The following is a 16,993-nucleotide window of genomic DNA, read 5'->3' on the forward strand; positions in this document are numbered from 1 at the left end:
AGACTGTGTATTGTGTGTGTGTGTATCAGTGCCTGTTAGTGTTACAGACTGTGTATTGTGTGTGTGTATCAGTGCCTGTTAGCGCTACAGACTGTATATTGTGTGTGTGTGTATCAGTGCCTGTTAGTGTTACAGACTGTGTATTGTGTGTGTGTATCAGTGCCTGTTAGTGCTACAGACTGTGTATTGTGTGTGTGTGTGTCAGTGCCTGTTAGCGCTACAGACTGTGTATTGTGTGTGTGTGTATCAGTACCTGTTAGTGCTACAGACTGTGTATTGTGTGAGTGTATCAGTGCCTATTAGCGCTATAGACTGTGTATTGTGTGTGTGTATCAGTGCCTGTTAGTGCTACAGACTGTGTTTTGTGTGTGTGTATCAGTGCCTGTTAGCTCTACAGACTGTGTATTGTGTGTGTGTATCAGTGCCTGTTAGTGCTACAGACTGTGTATTGTGTGTGTGTATCAGTGCCTGTTAGTGTTACAGACTGTGTATTGTGTGTTTGTGTGTCAGTGCCTGTTAGTTCTACAGACTGTGTATTGTGTGTGTGTGTCTATCAGTGCCTGTTAGTGCTACAGACTGTGTATTGTGTGTGTGTGTCTATCAGTGCCTGTTAGTGCTACAGACTGTGTATTGTGTGTGTGTATCAGTGCCTGTTAGTGTTACAGACTGTGTATTGTGTGTGTGTGTGTGTCAGTGCCTGTTAGTGCTACAGACTGTGTATTGTGTGTGTGTGTCTATCAGTGCCTGTTAGCGCTACAGACTGTGTATTTTGTGTGTATCAGTGCCTGTTAGCGTTACAGACTGTGTGTTGTGTGTGTATCAGTGCCTGTTAGCGCTACAGACTGTGTATTGTGTGTGTATCAGTGCCTGTTAGTGCTACAGACTGTGTATTTTGTGTGTGTGTGTATCAGTGCCTGTTAGTGCTACAGACTGTGTATTGTGTGTGTGTATCAGTGCCTGTTAGTGTTACAGACTGTGTATTGTGTGTGTGTATCAGTGCCTGTTAGCACTACAGACTGTATATTGTGTGTGTGTGTATCAGTGCCTGTTAGTGCTACAGACTGTGTATTGTGTGTGTGTATCAGTGCCTGTTAGTGCTACAGACTGTGTATTGTGTGTGTGTGTGTCAGTGCCTGTTAGCGCTACAGACTGTGTATTGTGTGTGTGTGTATCAGTACCTGTTAGTGCTACAGACTGTGTATTGTGTGAGTGTATCAGTGCCTGTTAGCGCTATAGACTGTGTATTGTGTGTGTGTGTGTATCAGTGCCTGTTAGTGCTACAGACTGTGTATTGTGTGTGTGTATCAGTGCCTGTTAGCTCTACAGACTGTGTATTGTGTGTGTGTATCAGTGCCTGTTAGTGCTACAGACTGTGTATTGTGTGTGTGTATCAGTGCCTGTTAGTGTTACAGACTGTGTATTGTGTGTGTGTGTGTGTCAGTGCCTGTTAGTTCTACAGACTGTGTATTGTGTGTGTGTGTCTATCAGTGCCTGTTAGTGCTACAGACTGTGTATTGTGTGTGTGTGTCTATCAGTGCCTGTTAGTGCTACAGACTGTGTATTGTGTGTGTGTATCAGTGCCTGTTAGTGTTACAGACTGTGTATTGTGTGTGTGTGTGTCAGTGCCTGTTAGTGCTACAGACTGTGTATTGTGTGTGTGTGTCTATCAGTGCCTGTTAGCGCTACAGACTGTGTATTTTGTGTGTATCAGTGCCTGTTAGCGTTACAGACTGTGTGTTGTGTGTGTATCAGTGCCTGTTAGCGCTACAGACTGTGTATTGTGTGTGTATCAGTGCCTGTTAGTGCTACAGACTGTGTATTTTGTGTGTGTGTGTGTATCAGTGCCTGTTAGTGCTACAGACTGTGTATTGTGTGTGTGTATCAGTGCCTGTTAGTGTTACAGACTGTGTATTGTGTGTGTGTGTCTCAGTGCCTGTTAGTGCTACAGACATTGTATTGTGTGTGTGTGTCTATCAGTGCCTGTTAGTGCTACAGACTGTGTATTGTGTGTGTGTTTGTATCAGTGTCTGTTAGCGCTACAAACTGTGTATTGTGTGTGTATCAGTGCCTATTAGCGCTACCGACTGTGTATTGTGTGTGTGTGTATCAGTGCCTGTTAGTGCTACAGACTGTGTATTGTGTGTGTGTGTCTATCAGTGCCTGTTAGTGCTACAGACTGTGTATTGTGTGTGTGTATCAGTGCCTGTTAGTGTTACAGACTGTGTATTGTGTGTGTGTGTGTCAGTGCCTGTTAGTGCTACAGACTGTGTATTGTGTGTGTGTGTCTATCAGTGCCTGTTAGCGCTACAGACTGTGTATTTTGTGTGTATCAGTGCCTGTTAGCGTTACAGACTGTGTGTTGTGTTTGTATCAGTGCCTGTTAGCGCTACAGACTGTGTATTGTGTGTGTATCAGTGCCTGTTAGTGCTACAGACTGTGTATTTTGTGTGTGTGTGTATCAGTGCCTGTTAGTGCTACAGACTGTGTATTGTGTGTGTGTATCAGTGCCTGTTAGTGTTACAGACTGTGTATTGTGTGTGTGTATCAGTGCCTGTTAGCACTACAGACTGTATATTGTGTGTGTGTGTATCAGTGCCTGTTAGTGTTACAGACTGTGTATTGTGTGTGTGTATCAGTGCCTGTTAGTGCTACAGACTGTGTATTGTGTGTGTGTGTGTCAGTGCCTGTTAGCGCTACAGACTGTGTATTGTGTGTGTGTGTATCAGTACCTGTTAGTGCTACAGACTGTGTATTGTGTGAGTGTATCAGTGCCTGTTAGCGCTATAGACTGTGTATTATGTGTGTGTGTGTATCAGTGCCTGTTAGTGCTACAGACTGTGTATTGTGTGTGTGTATCAGTGCCTGTTAGCTCTACAGACTGTGTATTGTGTGTGTGTATCAGTGCCTGTTAGTGCTACAGACTGTGTATTGTGTGTGTGTATCAGTGCCTGTTAGTGTTACAGACTGTGTATTGTGTGTGTGTGTGTGTCAGTGCCTGTTAGTTCTACAGACTGTGTATTGTGTGTGTGTGTCTATCAGTGCCTGTTAGTGCTACAGACTGTGTATTGTGTGTGTGTGTCTATCAGTGCCTGTTAGTGCTACAGACTGTGTATTGTGTGTGTGTATCAGTGCCTGTTAGTGTTACAGACTGTGTATTGTGTGTGTGTGTGTCAGTGCCTGTTAGTGCTACAGACTGTGTATTGTGTGTGTGTGTCTATCAGTGCCTGTTAGCGCTACAGACTGTGTATTTTGTGTGTATCAGTGCCTGTTAGCGTTACAGACTGTGTGTTGTGTGTGTATCAGTGCCTGTTAGCGCTACAGACTGTGTATTGTGTGTGTATCAGTGCCTGTTAGTGCTACAGACTGTGTATTTTGTGTGTGTGTGTGTATCAGTGCCTGTTAGTGCTACAGACTGTGTATTGTGTGTGTGTATCAGTGCCTGTTAGTGTTACAGACTGTGTATTGTGTGTGTGTGTCTCAGTGCCTGTTAGTGCTACAGACATTGTATTGTGTGTGTGTGTCTATCAGTGCCTGTTAGTGCTACAGACTGTGTATTGTGTGTGTGTTTGTATCAGTGTCTGTTAGCGCTACAAACTGTGTATTGTGTGTGTATCAGTGCCTATTAGCGCTACCGACTGTGTATTGTGTGTGTGTGTATCAGTGCCTGTTAGTGCTACAGACTGTGTATTGTGTGTATTGTGTGTTTTTATCAGTGCCTGTTAGCGCTACAGACTGTGTATTGTGTGTATTGTGTTTTTGTATCAGTGCCTGTTAGTGCTACAGACTGTGTATTGTGTGTGTATCAGTGCCTGTTAGTGCTACAGACTGTGTATTGTGTGTGTATCAGTGCCTGTTGGTGCTACAGACTGTGTATTGTGTGTGTATCAGTGCCTGTTAGTGTTACAGACTGTGTATTGTGTGTGTGTGTCTCAGTGCCTGTTAGTGCTACAGACATTGTATTGTGTGTGTGTGTGTGTGTGTGTCTATCAGTGCCTGTTAGTGCTACAGACTGTGTATTGTGTGTGTGTTTGTATCAGTGTCTGTTAGCGCTACAGACTGTGTATTGTGTGTGTATCAGTGCCTGTTAGCGCTACCGACTGTGTATTGTGTGTGTATCAGTGCCTGTTAGCATTACAGACTGTGTGTTGTGTGTGTATCAGTGCCTGTTAGTGCTACAGACTGTGTATTGTGTGTATTGTGTGTTTTTATCAGTGCCTGTTAGCGCTACAGACTGTGTATTGTGTGTATTGTGTTGTTGTATCAGTGCCTGTTAGTGCTACAGACTGTGTATTGTGTGTGTATCAGTGCCTGTTAGTGCTACAGACTGTGTATTGTATGTATTGTGTTTTTGTATCAGTGCCTGTTAGTGCTACAGACTGTGTATTGTGTGTGTATCAGGGCCTGTTAGTGCTACAGACTGTGTATTGTGTGTGTATCAGTGCCTGCTAGTGCTACAGACTGTGTATTGTGTGTGTATCAGTGCCTGTTAGCGCTACAGACTGTGTATTGTGTGTATCAGTTGCTGTTTCTGACTGTGTGGTATGCTTATGTCTGTGCCTTTGTGTCTTTGTGAGTTTATGGTTTTAATAAAAGTGCTTCTGGAGCTGGCAGTAATCGTCACCAGCTATAAATGGCGTTGAGCGCTCTCGTTAGCCTCAGATGTTCAGGGTTCACTGATTTCTTTGTGCATTGGATGAGGCAGTGGAGCAAACTGCGTTCTATAAATAGCCACACTGGTGCCTTTTGTGGAACCATGATCGGATTGTATGATATACTTAATGTCAGCTGACACTGATTGGTTTTATTTATATGTCTTCCCTTCTAGACAAGGTGACATTAAGTTGCCGCCATATTACCAGCCTGAAGAAGACGATGAAATGCCGTTTATATGTTCTTTGTCTGGTGACAATGGTATTATGGGTTGTCACGAGATTCCACCTCTCAGGGACCGCGGTCACCAGTGCTGTTGGGATAAAGAAGATTACTACTATTTTAATGCCAATCGTCTGGATTCAAATCAGACGGGCATGTGCGTCAACTGGAACCAATACTACAACGTGTGCCGTACCAGCAACACAAACCCACACAAAGGGGCAATCAATTTTGATAACATCGGCTATGCCTGGATCGTCATTTTCCAGGTAGACTTGAAAAGGACTTTATCAAACACAAATTATTTCTGATTCCCTATTTATCTCTTAGGGAGAAAAAAGTGAAATTAAACTTTCATGATACAGATAGAGCAAACAACTATAAAACAAACTAAATAAAAAATATAAATGGACTTCTATTATTAATTTATTCTGTATGCTTGTTACATTGTTGCAAACTCTGCTACCGTATAATGTTCCAAATGCTCTTCAATAAAGCAAATCAAGTCAATTTGATAGTAGAATTAAATTAAAAAGTTGCTTAAAGGGACAGTCTACTCCAGAATCTTTATTGGTTAAAAATATAGATAATCCCTTTATTACCCATTCCCCAGTTTTGCATATTAATACACTTTTTACCTCTGTGATTACCTTGTATCTAAGCCTCTGCAGACTGCTCCTTATATCAGTTATATTAATACACTTTTTACCTCTGTGATTATCCTGTGTCAAAGCCTCTGCAGACTGCCCCCCTTATATTAGTTCTTTTGAAAGACTTGCATTTTAGCCATTGAGTGCTGACTCATAAATAACTCCACAGGAGTGAGCACAATGTTGTCTATATGACACACATGAACTAGCGCTGTCTAGCTGGGAAAAACTTTTAAAATTCACTGAGATAAGAGGTGGCCTTCAAGGGATTGGAAATTAGAATATAAACCAAACTATGTTTAGCTTTCAACAAAGAATACCAAGAGCACAAAGCAAATTTCATGATAAAAGTAAATTGGAAAGTTGTTTAAAATCACTGCCCTATATGAATCATGAAAGTTTAATTTTGACTAAACTGTCGCTTTAAGTGACAGTGATGTATTTGCATTTAAGTGACAGTGATTCATTTGCTTTTAAATAAAAGTGATGTTTCCCTTTAAATGACAGGGATGTATTTGCCTTTTAGTCACATTGATGTGTTCCCCTTTAAGTAACAGTGATGTGTTTTCCTTTAAGTTACAGTGATTTAGTTCCCTTTAAGAGACAGTGATGTAGTTCCCTTAAAGTGAGAGTGACGTGTTTCCCTTTAAGCTACAGTGATTTAGTTCCCTTTAAATGACTGTGATGTAATTCCCTTTAAGTGACAGTGATATGTTTGCATTTAAGTGACAGTGATGTAGCTCCCTTTAAGTGACAGTGATGTGTTTGCATTTAAATGACAGTGATTTTGTACCATTTAAGTGACAATGATGTGTTTTAATTTAAGAGACAGTAATGTAGTTCCCTTTAAGTACCTTAGTTTCCTTTAAGTGACAGTTATGTAGTTCCCTTTAAGTGACAGTGATTGGTTTGCATTTAAGTGACAGTGATGGGGTTCCCTTTAAGTGACAGTGATATGTGTGCATTTAAGTAACAATGATATAGTTCCCTTTAAGTTTTAGTTATGTAGTTCCCTTTAAGTTAAAGTGATATGTGTGCATTTAAGTGACAGTGATGTAGTTCCCTTTAAGTGACAGTACTGTGTTTGCATTTAAGTGATGATGTGCTTGCCTATAAGTGACAGTGTTGTGTTTGCATTTAAGTTTCAGTGATGTAGTTCTATTTAAGTGACAGCCATGTGTTTTCCTTTAAGTGACAGTGATTTAGTTCCCTTTAAGTGACAGTGATGTAGTTCCCTATAAGTGACAGTGATGTGTTTTCCTTTAAATTACAGTGATTTAGTTGCCTTTAAGTGACAGTTATGTGTTGAATTTAAGTGACAGTAATGTAGTTCCCTTTAAGTGACAGTGATGACTTTGCCTTTAAGTGACAGTGATGTGTTTCTCTTTAAATGACTGTGATGTGTTTGCATTTAGATGACAGTGATGTAATTTCCTTTAAGGGACAGTGATGTGTTTGCCTTTAAATGACAGTAATGTAGTTCCCTTTACGTGACAGTGATGTATTTGCCTTTAAGTGACAGTGATGTGTTTTCCTTTAAGTGACACTGTGTTTGCCCTTAAGTGTCAGTTATGTAGTTCCCTTTAAGTGACAGTGTTGTGTTTGCCTTTAAGTGACAGTGATGTTGTTCCCTTTAAGTGACAGTGATGTGTTTTCCTTTAAGTGACACTGTGTTTGCCCTTAAGTGTCAGTTATGTAGTTCCCTTTAAGTGACAGTGATGTATTTGCCTTTAAGTGACAGTGATGTTGTTCCCTTTAAGTGACAGTGATGTGTTTTCCTTTAAGTGACACTGTGTTTGCCCTTAAGTGTCAGTTATGTAGTTCCCTTCAAGTGACAGGGATTTTATTCCCTTTAAGTGACAGTGACGTGTTTGCCTTTAAGTGACAGTGATGTAGTTCCCTTTAAGTGACAGTGTTGTGTTTGCCTTTAAGTGATAGTAATGTGTTTCTCTTTAAGTGACAGTTAAGTGTTTGCCTTTGAGTGACAGTGTTGTGTTTCCCTTTAAGTGACAGTGATGTATTTGGGGAATATTTATCAAAGGTCTGTCGGACCTGATCCGACAGTGCGGATCAGGTCCGCCAGACCTCGCTGAATGCGGAGAGCAATACGCTCTCGTATTCAGCATTGCACCATCAGCTCTTGTGAACTGCTGGTGCAATGCCGCCCCCTACAGATTAGCAGGGAGGTGTCAATCAACCTGATCATATTCGATCGGGTTAAATTGCGGCGATCTCTGTCCGCCTCCTCAGAACAGACGGACAGGTTATGGAGCAGCGGTCTTTAGACCACTGCTTTATAACTGCTGTTTCTGGCGAGCCTGCAGGCTTGCCAGAAACATGGGCCCTCAAGCTCCATCCAGGGCTTGATAGATAGGACCCTTTGCCTTTAAGTGGCAGTGATAAGTTTGCCTTTAAGTGACAGTGATGTTGTTCCCTTTAAGTGTCAGTGATGAGTTTGCCTTTAAGCGAAAGTGATGTTGTTCTCTTTAAGTGACAATGTTGTGTTTTCCTTTAGTTACAGTAATGTTGTTCCCTTTAAGTGACAGTGTTGTGTTTACCTTTAAGTGACAGTGATGTTTTTCCCTTTAAATGACTGTGTTGTGTTTGCCTTTGCAGGTCATCACGTTGGAAGGTTGGGTAGAAATCATGTACTATGTGATGGACGCGCACTCGTTCTACAACTTTATCTATTTCATCCTGCTTATTATAGTAAGTAATCAGCCATTCACGCTCCTAATCCGTCTTTTGTGTTAGTGACAGGCGGAATGTACGATGTGGGGACAGTTTATCAAACAGCTGTACTTACAGGGAGATAAGATCAGTGTGCACCATTTGTTCTCGCTTCACCATAGCTCTGCAGTGGGGACAATACAATCCTTCTGTGTCCTATTATGGTTTATTCTTCATTATCTATAGACCTCTTTGTCACTCTTTAGTAGTTACTGCTCTGCTCTCGATAAAACTGTCCGATGACGCTGAACTGGTAAAACTAAAGCTTCCTGAGCAACATAAAGGGACAGTAAACACTTTGTAATTACAACATTTTTCTGCATTCTTCTAATAGATTAACATATCAGCAGAGTCTGAACATTGTTAGAACAGATTAACACCTTTTTTGCTGCAACTGTTTTTTTTCAGTAGTCAGATTCCATCCAGTATTTTACTTATTTGGAGGAGTCCTTCCTGGCTTGAGACAGCACACAGGGCTTACTACAATCATTGTTGTGATGGACCTCTCCGTACCCTCTCTGGGTATGTCCGCCTTTTCAGCTTCCCTAACAGCTGGAACCACCAATGCTTCAGAAAAATACTCCAAGAATCAGACAGGACCGATTTTGGAGTAAAAACAGAATGACCCTTTATTGAAAGAGACACACATATTTTATATACTTCCAGGGAAATTCCCCCTCCATGAATAAACATTAGCTAGAGCAGCAGATTAAACAATAGGAATGTAAACAATAGGAATGTCTCTAAACTGTTGAATAGGATATACAATCCCCCACCCGTGCCCCCACACTTCACAGCTAGACTAGATATGATTAAACAATAGGAATGTCTGTGCTGATTGTAAACTCTTGCAATAAGTCTCTGAGACTTGGAGGGGGGGGGGGGGGGGGGGGGTTGGAGCAGGCAGTGCTGGTTTGGTGCCTGAAAGTCTGGGCAAGTTTTTATGGATAGGGAGAGGGGCATCCAGATGTGATCTGGAAGAGATACAGCAAAATCCCTTCCCCCTAACATTCCTAATAGTCCTATTACCCTCAGTTTATCACAATACTTCCCCTCCCCTGTTCCATAGTCTGGCAGACCCGGCTTGATCCACACGGGTCAGCTTGGGGATGTCCGTGAGTAAAGGACTTTTATAGATTCGTTGGCCGGGAAGGTTTTTCTTTGTCAGGTCAGTAAGAGGGTTTAGCTATCGTACTGTAGTCAGGGACAAATCTCCTGTAAAACCCTGCCATTCTGAGGAAAGCCAAGACCTGGGTTTTTCATCCGGGGTGGTGGAGAACATCTCCTGATGCTGGATAAGTTTCCTCCTGACCTGCTCTTCCTTAAGGTCCCTAACTGCTCATCTAATCTCTCTGCCTCTATTCCTACACCATCCAACTCTGGCAGGGGAAGGTTCTCCGAGGCTTCCCCGGCAGGAGTGCAAATAGCGGCTACCTCTTCTGACCTCCCCTGGTATGTTTTGATCATATTCACATGGAAGGTCCGCTGGATTCTTTCATCTGAACATTTAGCTACCAGGTAGGTAGTGTCACAGAGTTGTTTCACCACATTGTAAGGTCCTTGCCAGGCAGCCTGTAACTTTTCCGCCTTGGTTGGCTTCAGGGCGAGAACCTTCTGTCCCACAGCGAAGGTGCGGTTCTGGGCGCTACGGTCATACCACCGTTTCTGCAGTCCCTGCATGTACTGAAGGTTCTCCCAGACATCCCTCAAAGCGAGCACATACCCTACGATAGTTGTCTCCCTTTCTTCCTCCCCTCCTTCCCAGTGGGCTCTAAGTAAGTCTAGTGGCCCCCTAATTGAAGGAAGAAGGATTCGATCCATGCCAGAGAAAGTTAAAACAAAAAGCTTTATTGGATCCTTTAAAACAAAGTGGGGTTGATCAGAAAGAAGCACATAGAGAGTGAGCGCAGCACCTGGCTTACGCGTTTCGGCTGGAAGCTGTAGTCATAGCCTGTCAGGCTATGACTATGGCTTCCAGCCGAAACGCGTAAGCCAGGTGCTGCGCTCACTCTCTATGTGCTGCTTTCTGATCAACCCCACTTTGTTTTAAAGGATCCAATAAAGCTTTTTGTTTTAACTTTCTCTGGTGTGGATCGAATCCTTCTTCCTTCAATTTGTGCACTTTCCAGTGATCCGACGGTGAGGTTCTTGCTACGGAACACACCCTCACCAAGGAACCAATTGACAGTCCTCCTGAAGCGGTGACATCATCCCGGAAGTACCGGGGCTTTCTGAGGAGCAGTTCAGGCAGCGGGCGCCCACGGAGGCGGAGGAGACCATGGAGTACGTTTACTCCCATTGAGGTTGTTGGTCCCAGATCCCGGAGGAGCCTGACAAATCCCAGCTGCAGGGTAAGAGGGCACGATCAGAGTGCCGCTCCCTTTGTTATTTTGCAACACGGTGTAACTCTGACTTTGTTTGACGACTACAGGGGAAATTAATAATACCTGACTTTTGAGTTCCTGTAACTGTGGAGGTTTTTCATTATTCGCTATTATCTATCTGTGATCTATACACAGCAAGGATTCACCCCCTTCTCTCTCTCTGATTCAACAGTGGCCCCCTAACCCTTCTCCCATACAATAGCTCAAATGGGGAGAATCCAGTGGATTCCTGCGGCACCTCCCAATAAGCAAACAGGAGATGGGGCAGGAATTTATCCCAATCCCTGTGAGAGGTTGCAAATGTCTGATGCTATTGCTTCAGAGTTCCGAGACGGTTCATCTGGGGGTGATAAGGAGAGCTATGCAGAGGTTTTAAACCGCATAGTTTCCAGAGTTGCTGGGTCAGTTCAGCAGTAAACTGAGTCCCCTGGTCCGAGAGTATCTCCTGAGGGAAACCCACCCTAGCAAAGGTCCATATCAGGGCATCCACCACTGTCTCTGAATGGATGTTTGTCAGGTGGATTATCTCCGGGTAGCGGGTAGCATAATCTACCATTGTTAAGATGTATTTCTTCACAGAGGGACTGGGGCGAGGCAGGGGTCCAATCAGGTCTACAGCAATCCAGCTAAATGGCTCAGATATTATCGGTAGGGGATACAGGAAAGACTAAGAGCGGTCCCCCTTCTTGCCCACCCGCTGACAGATATCGCACGTCCTACAGTAGTGTCGGATGTCCCCCTTGATCCCAGGCCAGAAAAACAGCTGGGTAAGGCGATGGTGGGTCTTGGTCACTCCGAAGTGACCGGCTAGGGGAATATCATGCCTGACGCAAAGCAGGTTATACCTATAGTTCTGCGGCACCACCAGCTGTCGCTTGGGCACAGAGTGGGGGCACTTCCCATCAGTGACCCGGTACAATAATCCTTTATCCCACACTATTCCCTCTCCCTCCAAATCTCCAGGGTCAGTCAATGCTCTATCTCTGTAACCGACCAGGGTAGGGTCAGTCAGCGTGTCTTGGGCAAACTGAGCAGTGGAAGTCCAAGGAAAAGAGGAAAGGGTCAGGGCTGGTTCGGCAGAATCTGCCCTTACCTGGGTCCCATCCTTGAGTGCTAGCTCTGTCCATCTCGCCTACTGACAAGTGGTCACGGCACAAGTTTTGGTTACACCATCCACCTGGAATGACGAGGAAAGGTGGCCTAGGTTGTTGCCGAGTAAGACATCCGCAGGCAGCTTCCGCATTACCCCAACTTCCACATCCCAGGCGCCCGTGCCCCAATCTAAGTAGACGCGGGCTGTGGGGATGTGCAGGATCTTGCCTCCGGCTACTCAGACTGCAATTGCTCGTTCAGTGTGGCCCTCCCCTGAGACCACATGGGGCTGTACCAAGGTGATGGTGGCACCGCTGTCTCGTAATGCCTGGGTGTTCACCCTCACCTCTTGTCGGTGGTGATGCCTGTTGTCCAATGCTTAGGCTTGAATTGGATCGACCTCATGAAGAACTCCAAATTATTCTTTGCCCCTGGGACCTGCAGAGTGATCCCCTCGGGTGTCTATGCAATGGACTGCTGCGCTGGATGTGGCTTGGTTCCAGGGGTGCTGCGGGATGCCTCTGGGGCAATGAATTTCGATGTGCCCCACTTGGTTGCAGCCAAAACACTGGGGTCCCGTCTTCCTGAGCAAAGGGGCCAGAGGGGGATGGAAAGGCTGGGTGGGTACTGAGGATCTCGTTGTGGAAGGTAAGGGATGGATCACAGCTGGACTGCTAGGTTGCAGGGGATGTCCTACGCGCATCCACATATTGGTCTGCCAAAACCACAACCTGATCCACTGTTAGCGGTTTGCGGTCCGTAACCCAGTCCCGAACCTCCAGGGGTGTCTGTTCGTAGAACTGCTCCAGCAAGATCAGTTGGCCCACCTCTGCCAAGGTAGTTGCTTGACTCCCAGCGTACCAGGCATCCATGGACCGGGACATCTTGTGCGCCAATTCAGTTTAGGGTTGTCCCTCCCACTTCTGGAGCCCACGGAACTTGAGCCTATGGGACTCTGGGGTAATATTATACCGGGCCAGCAATCTCTTCTTGACCCGGTCATAATCTTTTCGATCTTCCGCTGGGATAGTTTCAAATTTGTCTAGAGCTCTTCCAGACAACTTGCTGAGGAGGAGGTTCACCCAGTCCCCCTCATCGATCCCCTGCAGGTCGCACTGTGTCTCAAAGACCTGCAGGTATCGGTTTATCTCCTCCTGGCCATCCTGGAAGGTACGGAAATCGGCATATTGCAACTTCTTTCGGCTTCTCCTGTCCACAGGTGCCAGTTCCTCATTGACCCGTTGGGCTTCCAGTATCCGCAACCGGTTTGCATCTGTGATAATTTGGGGGATCACCTCTGGATGGGGGTGTGGTGCAGTATGGAGCTAACCACCCCTGAATGTCCTTCTGGAGGTCGGTCAGCTCGGCATCCCTCACCTCTGGTTCCTGGAGTTGGGCTTGTTCTCTGTCACCCTCCATGAGCTCTGCTATCAGGACAGCCCTGGTTTTTCCACTGGCGGACTGTCCTCGCGCTTCAAGCAGGTCTTTTAGTGCAGTTCACTTGAGGAGGTTATAGCAACTCTCCATTCTATGTAGATCCCGGTGGTGGTTTGGATGTTCCAGTACAAGGAAGCAAATCCCACCGTTGCCACCTATGTGATGGACCTCTCAGTACCCTCTCTGGGTATGTCCGCCTTTTCAGCTTCCCTAACAGCTGGAACCACAAATGCTTTAGAAAATTACCCCGAGAATTAGACAGGACTGATTTTGGAGTAAAAACAGAATGACCCTTTATTGAAAGAGACACACACATTTTATACACCTCCAGGGACAATCCCCCTCCATGAATAAACATTAGCTAGAGCAGCAGATTAAACAATAGGAATGTAAACAATAGGAATGTCTCTAAACTGTTAAATAGGATATACAATCCCCCACCCGTGCCCCCACACTTCACAGCTAGACTAGATATGATTAAACAATAGGAATGTCTGTGCTGATTGTAAACTCTTGCAATAAGTCTCTCAGTCTTGAAGGGGGGGGGGGGGGTGGAGCAGGTAATGCTGGTTTGGTGCCTGAAAGTCTGGGCAAGTTTTTATGGATAGAGAGAGGGGTATCCAGATGTGATCTGGAAGAGACAAAGCAAAATCCCTTCCCCCTAACATTCCTAATAGTCCTATTACCATCAGTTTATCACAATTTAACAAAATCTTCATTGTTTGGCTTGAGCAGAAATGATAAGATAACAAACTACAAATCAGGGACAGATATGTGGCAGGGTTAGGTTTGTGAAGCTGCTGTGTGCTCTTTTAAGTTTTTACGACAGTTTTCAGATTTAAATTACTGTAAAATGTGCAAAATAAATAATGTTTTGCTGTGTATAATTATACATTACAGTCTGACAGTGTCTCTTTAAATACCTAACTGTGTAATAAGTCTCAGCTGATCCCTATTTTTATTTTTAACCACTAAATACAAGTCCGATATTTAAAAAAACTTAAACTATGTTAAAACCAGAATGTGACAAAGTGTTCGGTGCTTATCTCTCTGCTCAACTTGTTTATTCTAACGTTATAGCAGAAAGTAAAGGGATATTAAAATGGGTCATTAAAGGAACGTTCTAAAAATAAAACTATTTCATTATAAATTTCATTTTTAATCAAACTCCCTTCTTTTTTGTTGTTGCGATGAATCATACATTTTACATGTAGGTCAAATCAGCACACACCCTTTCTGCTATAGATGAGGATATGGTGCATACTTATGTATGTAGGTTTCTGATTGACTCAAGAGCTGTGTCATCCACGTCAGCATGTGTAATATTAATGTGTCATTTCCTTTTCTTTTGTATTTGTAAACTTTCCTTTCAAACCCCTCTTTATGATAAATATTTTTTATAGCAGCCAGTGAGAGGCTGTATAGCCTGAGCCATTAAATGCTTCAAGAGTAGCTAAGGTTGGCTGCTGCAGATGTGAGACTTGGGAAGTACAGCGCATTCGCTCAGCTCCTCACTCAAGTGGAGGATATCATGCTCTCCAGCCGTAGCAGAGATAAAAACTTATTAACACATAAAATATTGTAGAGATTCTGTCTTCCTCCTGGCAACAAGCAGCCTCATCAGTGCATGTGAACGAAACAATCATTTCCAGGCTGCACATCGCAGTGGCACATTCTATAAAGCCTCTGACTACCTGTGTAGTCACAATAGCTAAGTTGTAAAGGTAGCAATGTATTTTAGTCTAAGCCAATTAGGTCTGTGTTTAATATATTAATAGCTCAAAATGACTGGTGTTGGCAACTACGCACGTATGTCACCCCTGATTGGCTCAGTGATTTGTTCAGCTGGTGATTGCAAGTCTAATGCTAATTTTAAAGATCCTTTGCAGAGGTTAAATGCAAATGTCTCTCTAAGCATTAGTGCAGTTATAAAATACTGTAACACATTAGATAATTTCATTATTTCCATTTAAAACCCACTTAAAGTGACAGTAAACCAAATTTGTTTCTTTCATGATTCAGATAGAGCAGCAATTTTAAGCAATTTTCTAATTTACTCCTATTATTTATTTTTCTTCATTCTCTTGCTATCTTTATTTAAAAAGCAGTAATGTAAAGCTTAGGAGCCTGCCCATTTTAGGTTCAGCACCCAGGATAGCGCTTGCTTATTAGTGGCTACATTAAGCAAACCAATAAGCAAGTATAACCCAGGTTCTGAACAAAAAATGGGATGGCTCTTAAGCTTTTACATTCCTGCTTTTTAAATAAAGATACCAAGAGAACAAAGAAAAATTGATAATAGGAATAAATAAGAAAGTTGCTTAAAATTGCTGCTCTATATGAATTATGAAAAAATATTGGGTTTATTGTCCCTTTAATTTACTGATTTTAATTCATCATTATTAATTAATCAGTTATAAGGTGAGGCAGAAAAAGAAGACCACACTTGCTGTAATTATCCTAATTGTTATTTTAAAAAACTATGCATCACATATTTATCACCTTCCTACATGTGTAAAGACATAGAATGGATATTAATTATAGTTGCTGGTTCCTGAATCACGTATGATAATAATGTGTTTTTGCTCTTTTGTTATTTAGGTGGGTTCGTTCTTCATGATCAATTTGTGCCTAGTTGTTATTGCTACTCAGTTCTCCGAGACCAAACAAAGGGAGCATCAGTTAATGCAAGAGCAGAGGGCCCTATATTTATCTTCCAGTACAGTTGCCAGCTACGCCGAACCGGGAGATTGCTATGAGGAGATCTTCCAGTACATCTGTCACATCTTACGAAAGGCCAAGCGCCGCACAGTAGGGCTTTACACCAGCATCCAGAACCGTCGACAGAGCCAATATGAACTAAACAGCACAAAGCTCGGTGTTAATGGGAAGGAACAGCACCATATATGTAAGAACCTATTGGAGTATCTCAGATGTTAATCAATAATTCCAAAATGCACAATTCCAAATTATTTAATTCTCATTTTACCCCACATATTTTCAGATGTTTATCCTGGGTATTCATCATCATCCAATAATGTTACATTCAGAAATAAACTGTGGGTCTTATTCTCAAAAGCTCTCTGGTCTGACAAAACAATTTAAGATTTCTTGTTGTTACTGCAGGGTACCTCAAAAAATGTGAGAAAGACAAGTTTTTGCTTAAGAGCTGTTTATCTTGCTAAATACCTGCATTATAATAATCATCAAAACAACCAAACCTCAACATTTTTGAATGACTTCTATCCATGAGTTTTTGATAATTGGGTAAAAAAGTTAGACATTTTGGGATCCCCAGACTCTAGAGTATTACAATAACCCAGAACGATATCAGTAATAAACTTTTGCATTTGGGTTCAGATGAATGTAAAAAATGATTTTTTTTTTGCATATTTGTTAAAGTCATTTGAAAATGATAAACCAATGCCCCTTTAATAAAAAATAACAAATTAACTAATTTCATATCACAAAAAAACTTTTATTGATTTGCTTGTGCAGTTAAAACATTCACTCTAAAGACAGAAAAGGCTTCAATAGTTCAAAATGGCACTGTCTTTCACCATAGGAAATTGCAAATGAATGGATTTTTGTTAACATTTTGAATAAACCCCTTAATAAATATTAGTTGAAACAAGTTTTCTCTAGTCTAATCTGTAGACTCCCATAACAATTCAGTAGAATATGTAGAACCTCCCTCGTCTCCCCTAACAATTCAGTAGAATCTGTAGAACTTTGCTCATCTCCCCTAACAATTCAGTGGAATCTGTAGAACGTCTATCATCTCCACTCACAATTTGGTAGAATATGTAGAACTTTCCTTATCTGCCC

General features: G+C 42.8%; 1 protein-coding gene across 1 annotated transcript in view; it reads left to right on the plus strand.

Annotated features, from left to right (window-relative positions):
- CACNA1I (calcium voltage-gated channel subunit alpha1 I) overlaps positions 1–16,993 on the plus strand; it is a 682,041-nt gene that overhangs the window by 182,478 nt on the left and 482,570 nt on the right. The window contains exons 5-7 of the mRNA XM_053689431.1: positions 4,826–5,141; positions 8,139–8,231; positions 15,767–16,073. Of these exons, the coding sequence (XP_053545406.1) occupies positions 4,826–5,141; positions 8,139–8,231; positions 15,767–16,073 (716 nt within the window). The remainder of the gene's footprint in view (positions 1–4,825; positions 5,142–8,138; positions 8,232–15,766; positions 16,074–16,993) is intronic.

Source organism: Bombina bombina, chromosome 7 (genome assembly GCF_027579735.1).
Source record: "Bombina bombina isolate aBomBom1 chromosome 7, aBomBom1.pri, whole genome shotgun sequence".
NCBI lineage: Eukaryota > Metazoa > Chordata > Amphibia > Anura > Bombinatoridae > Bombina > Bombina bombina.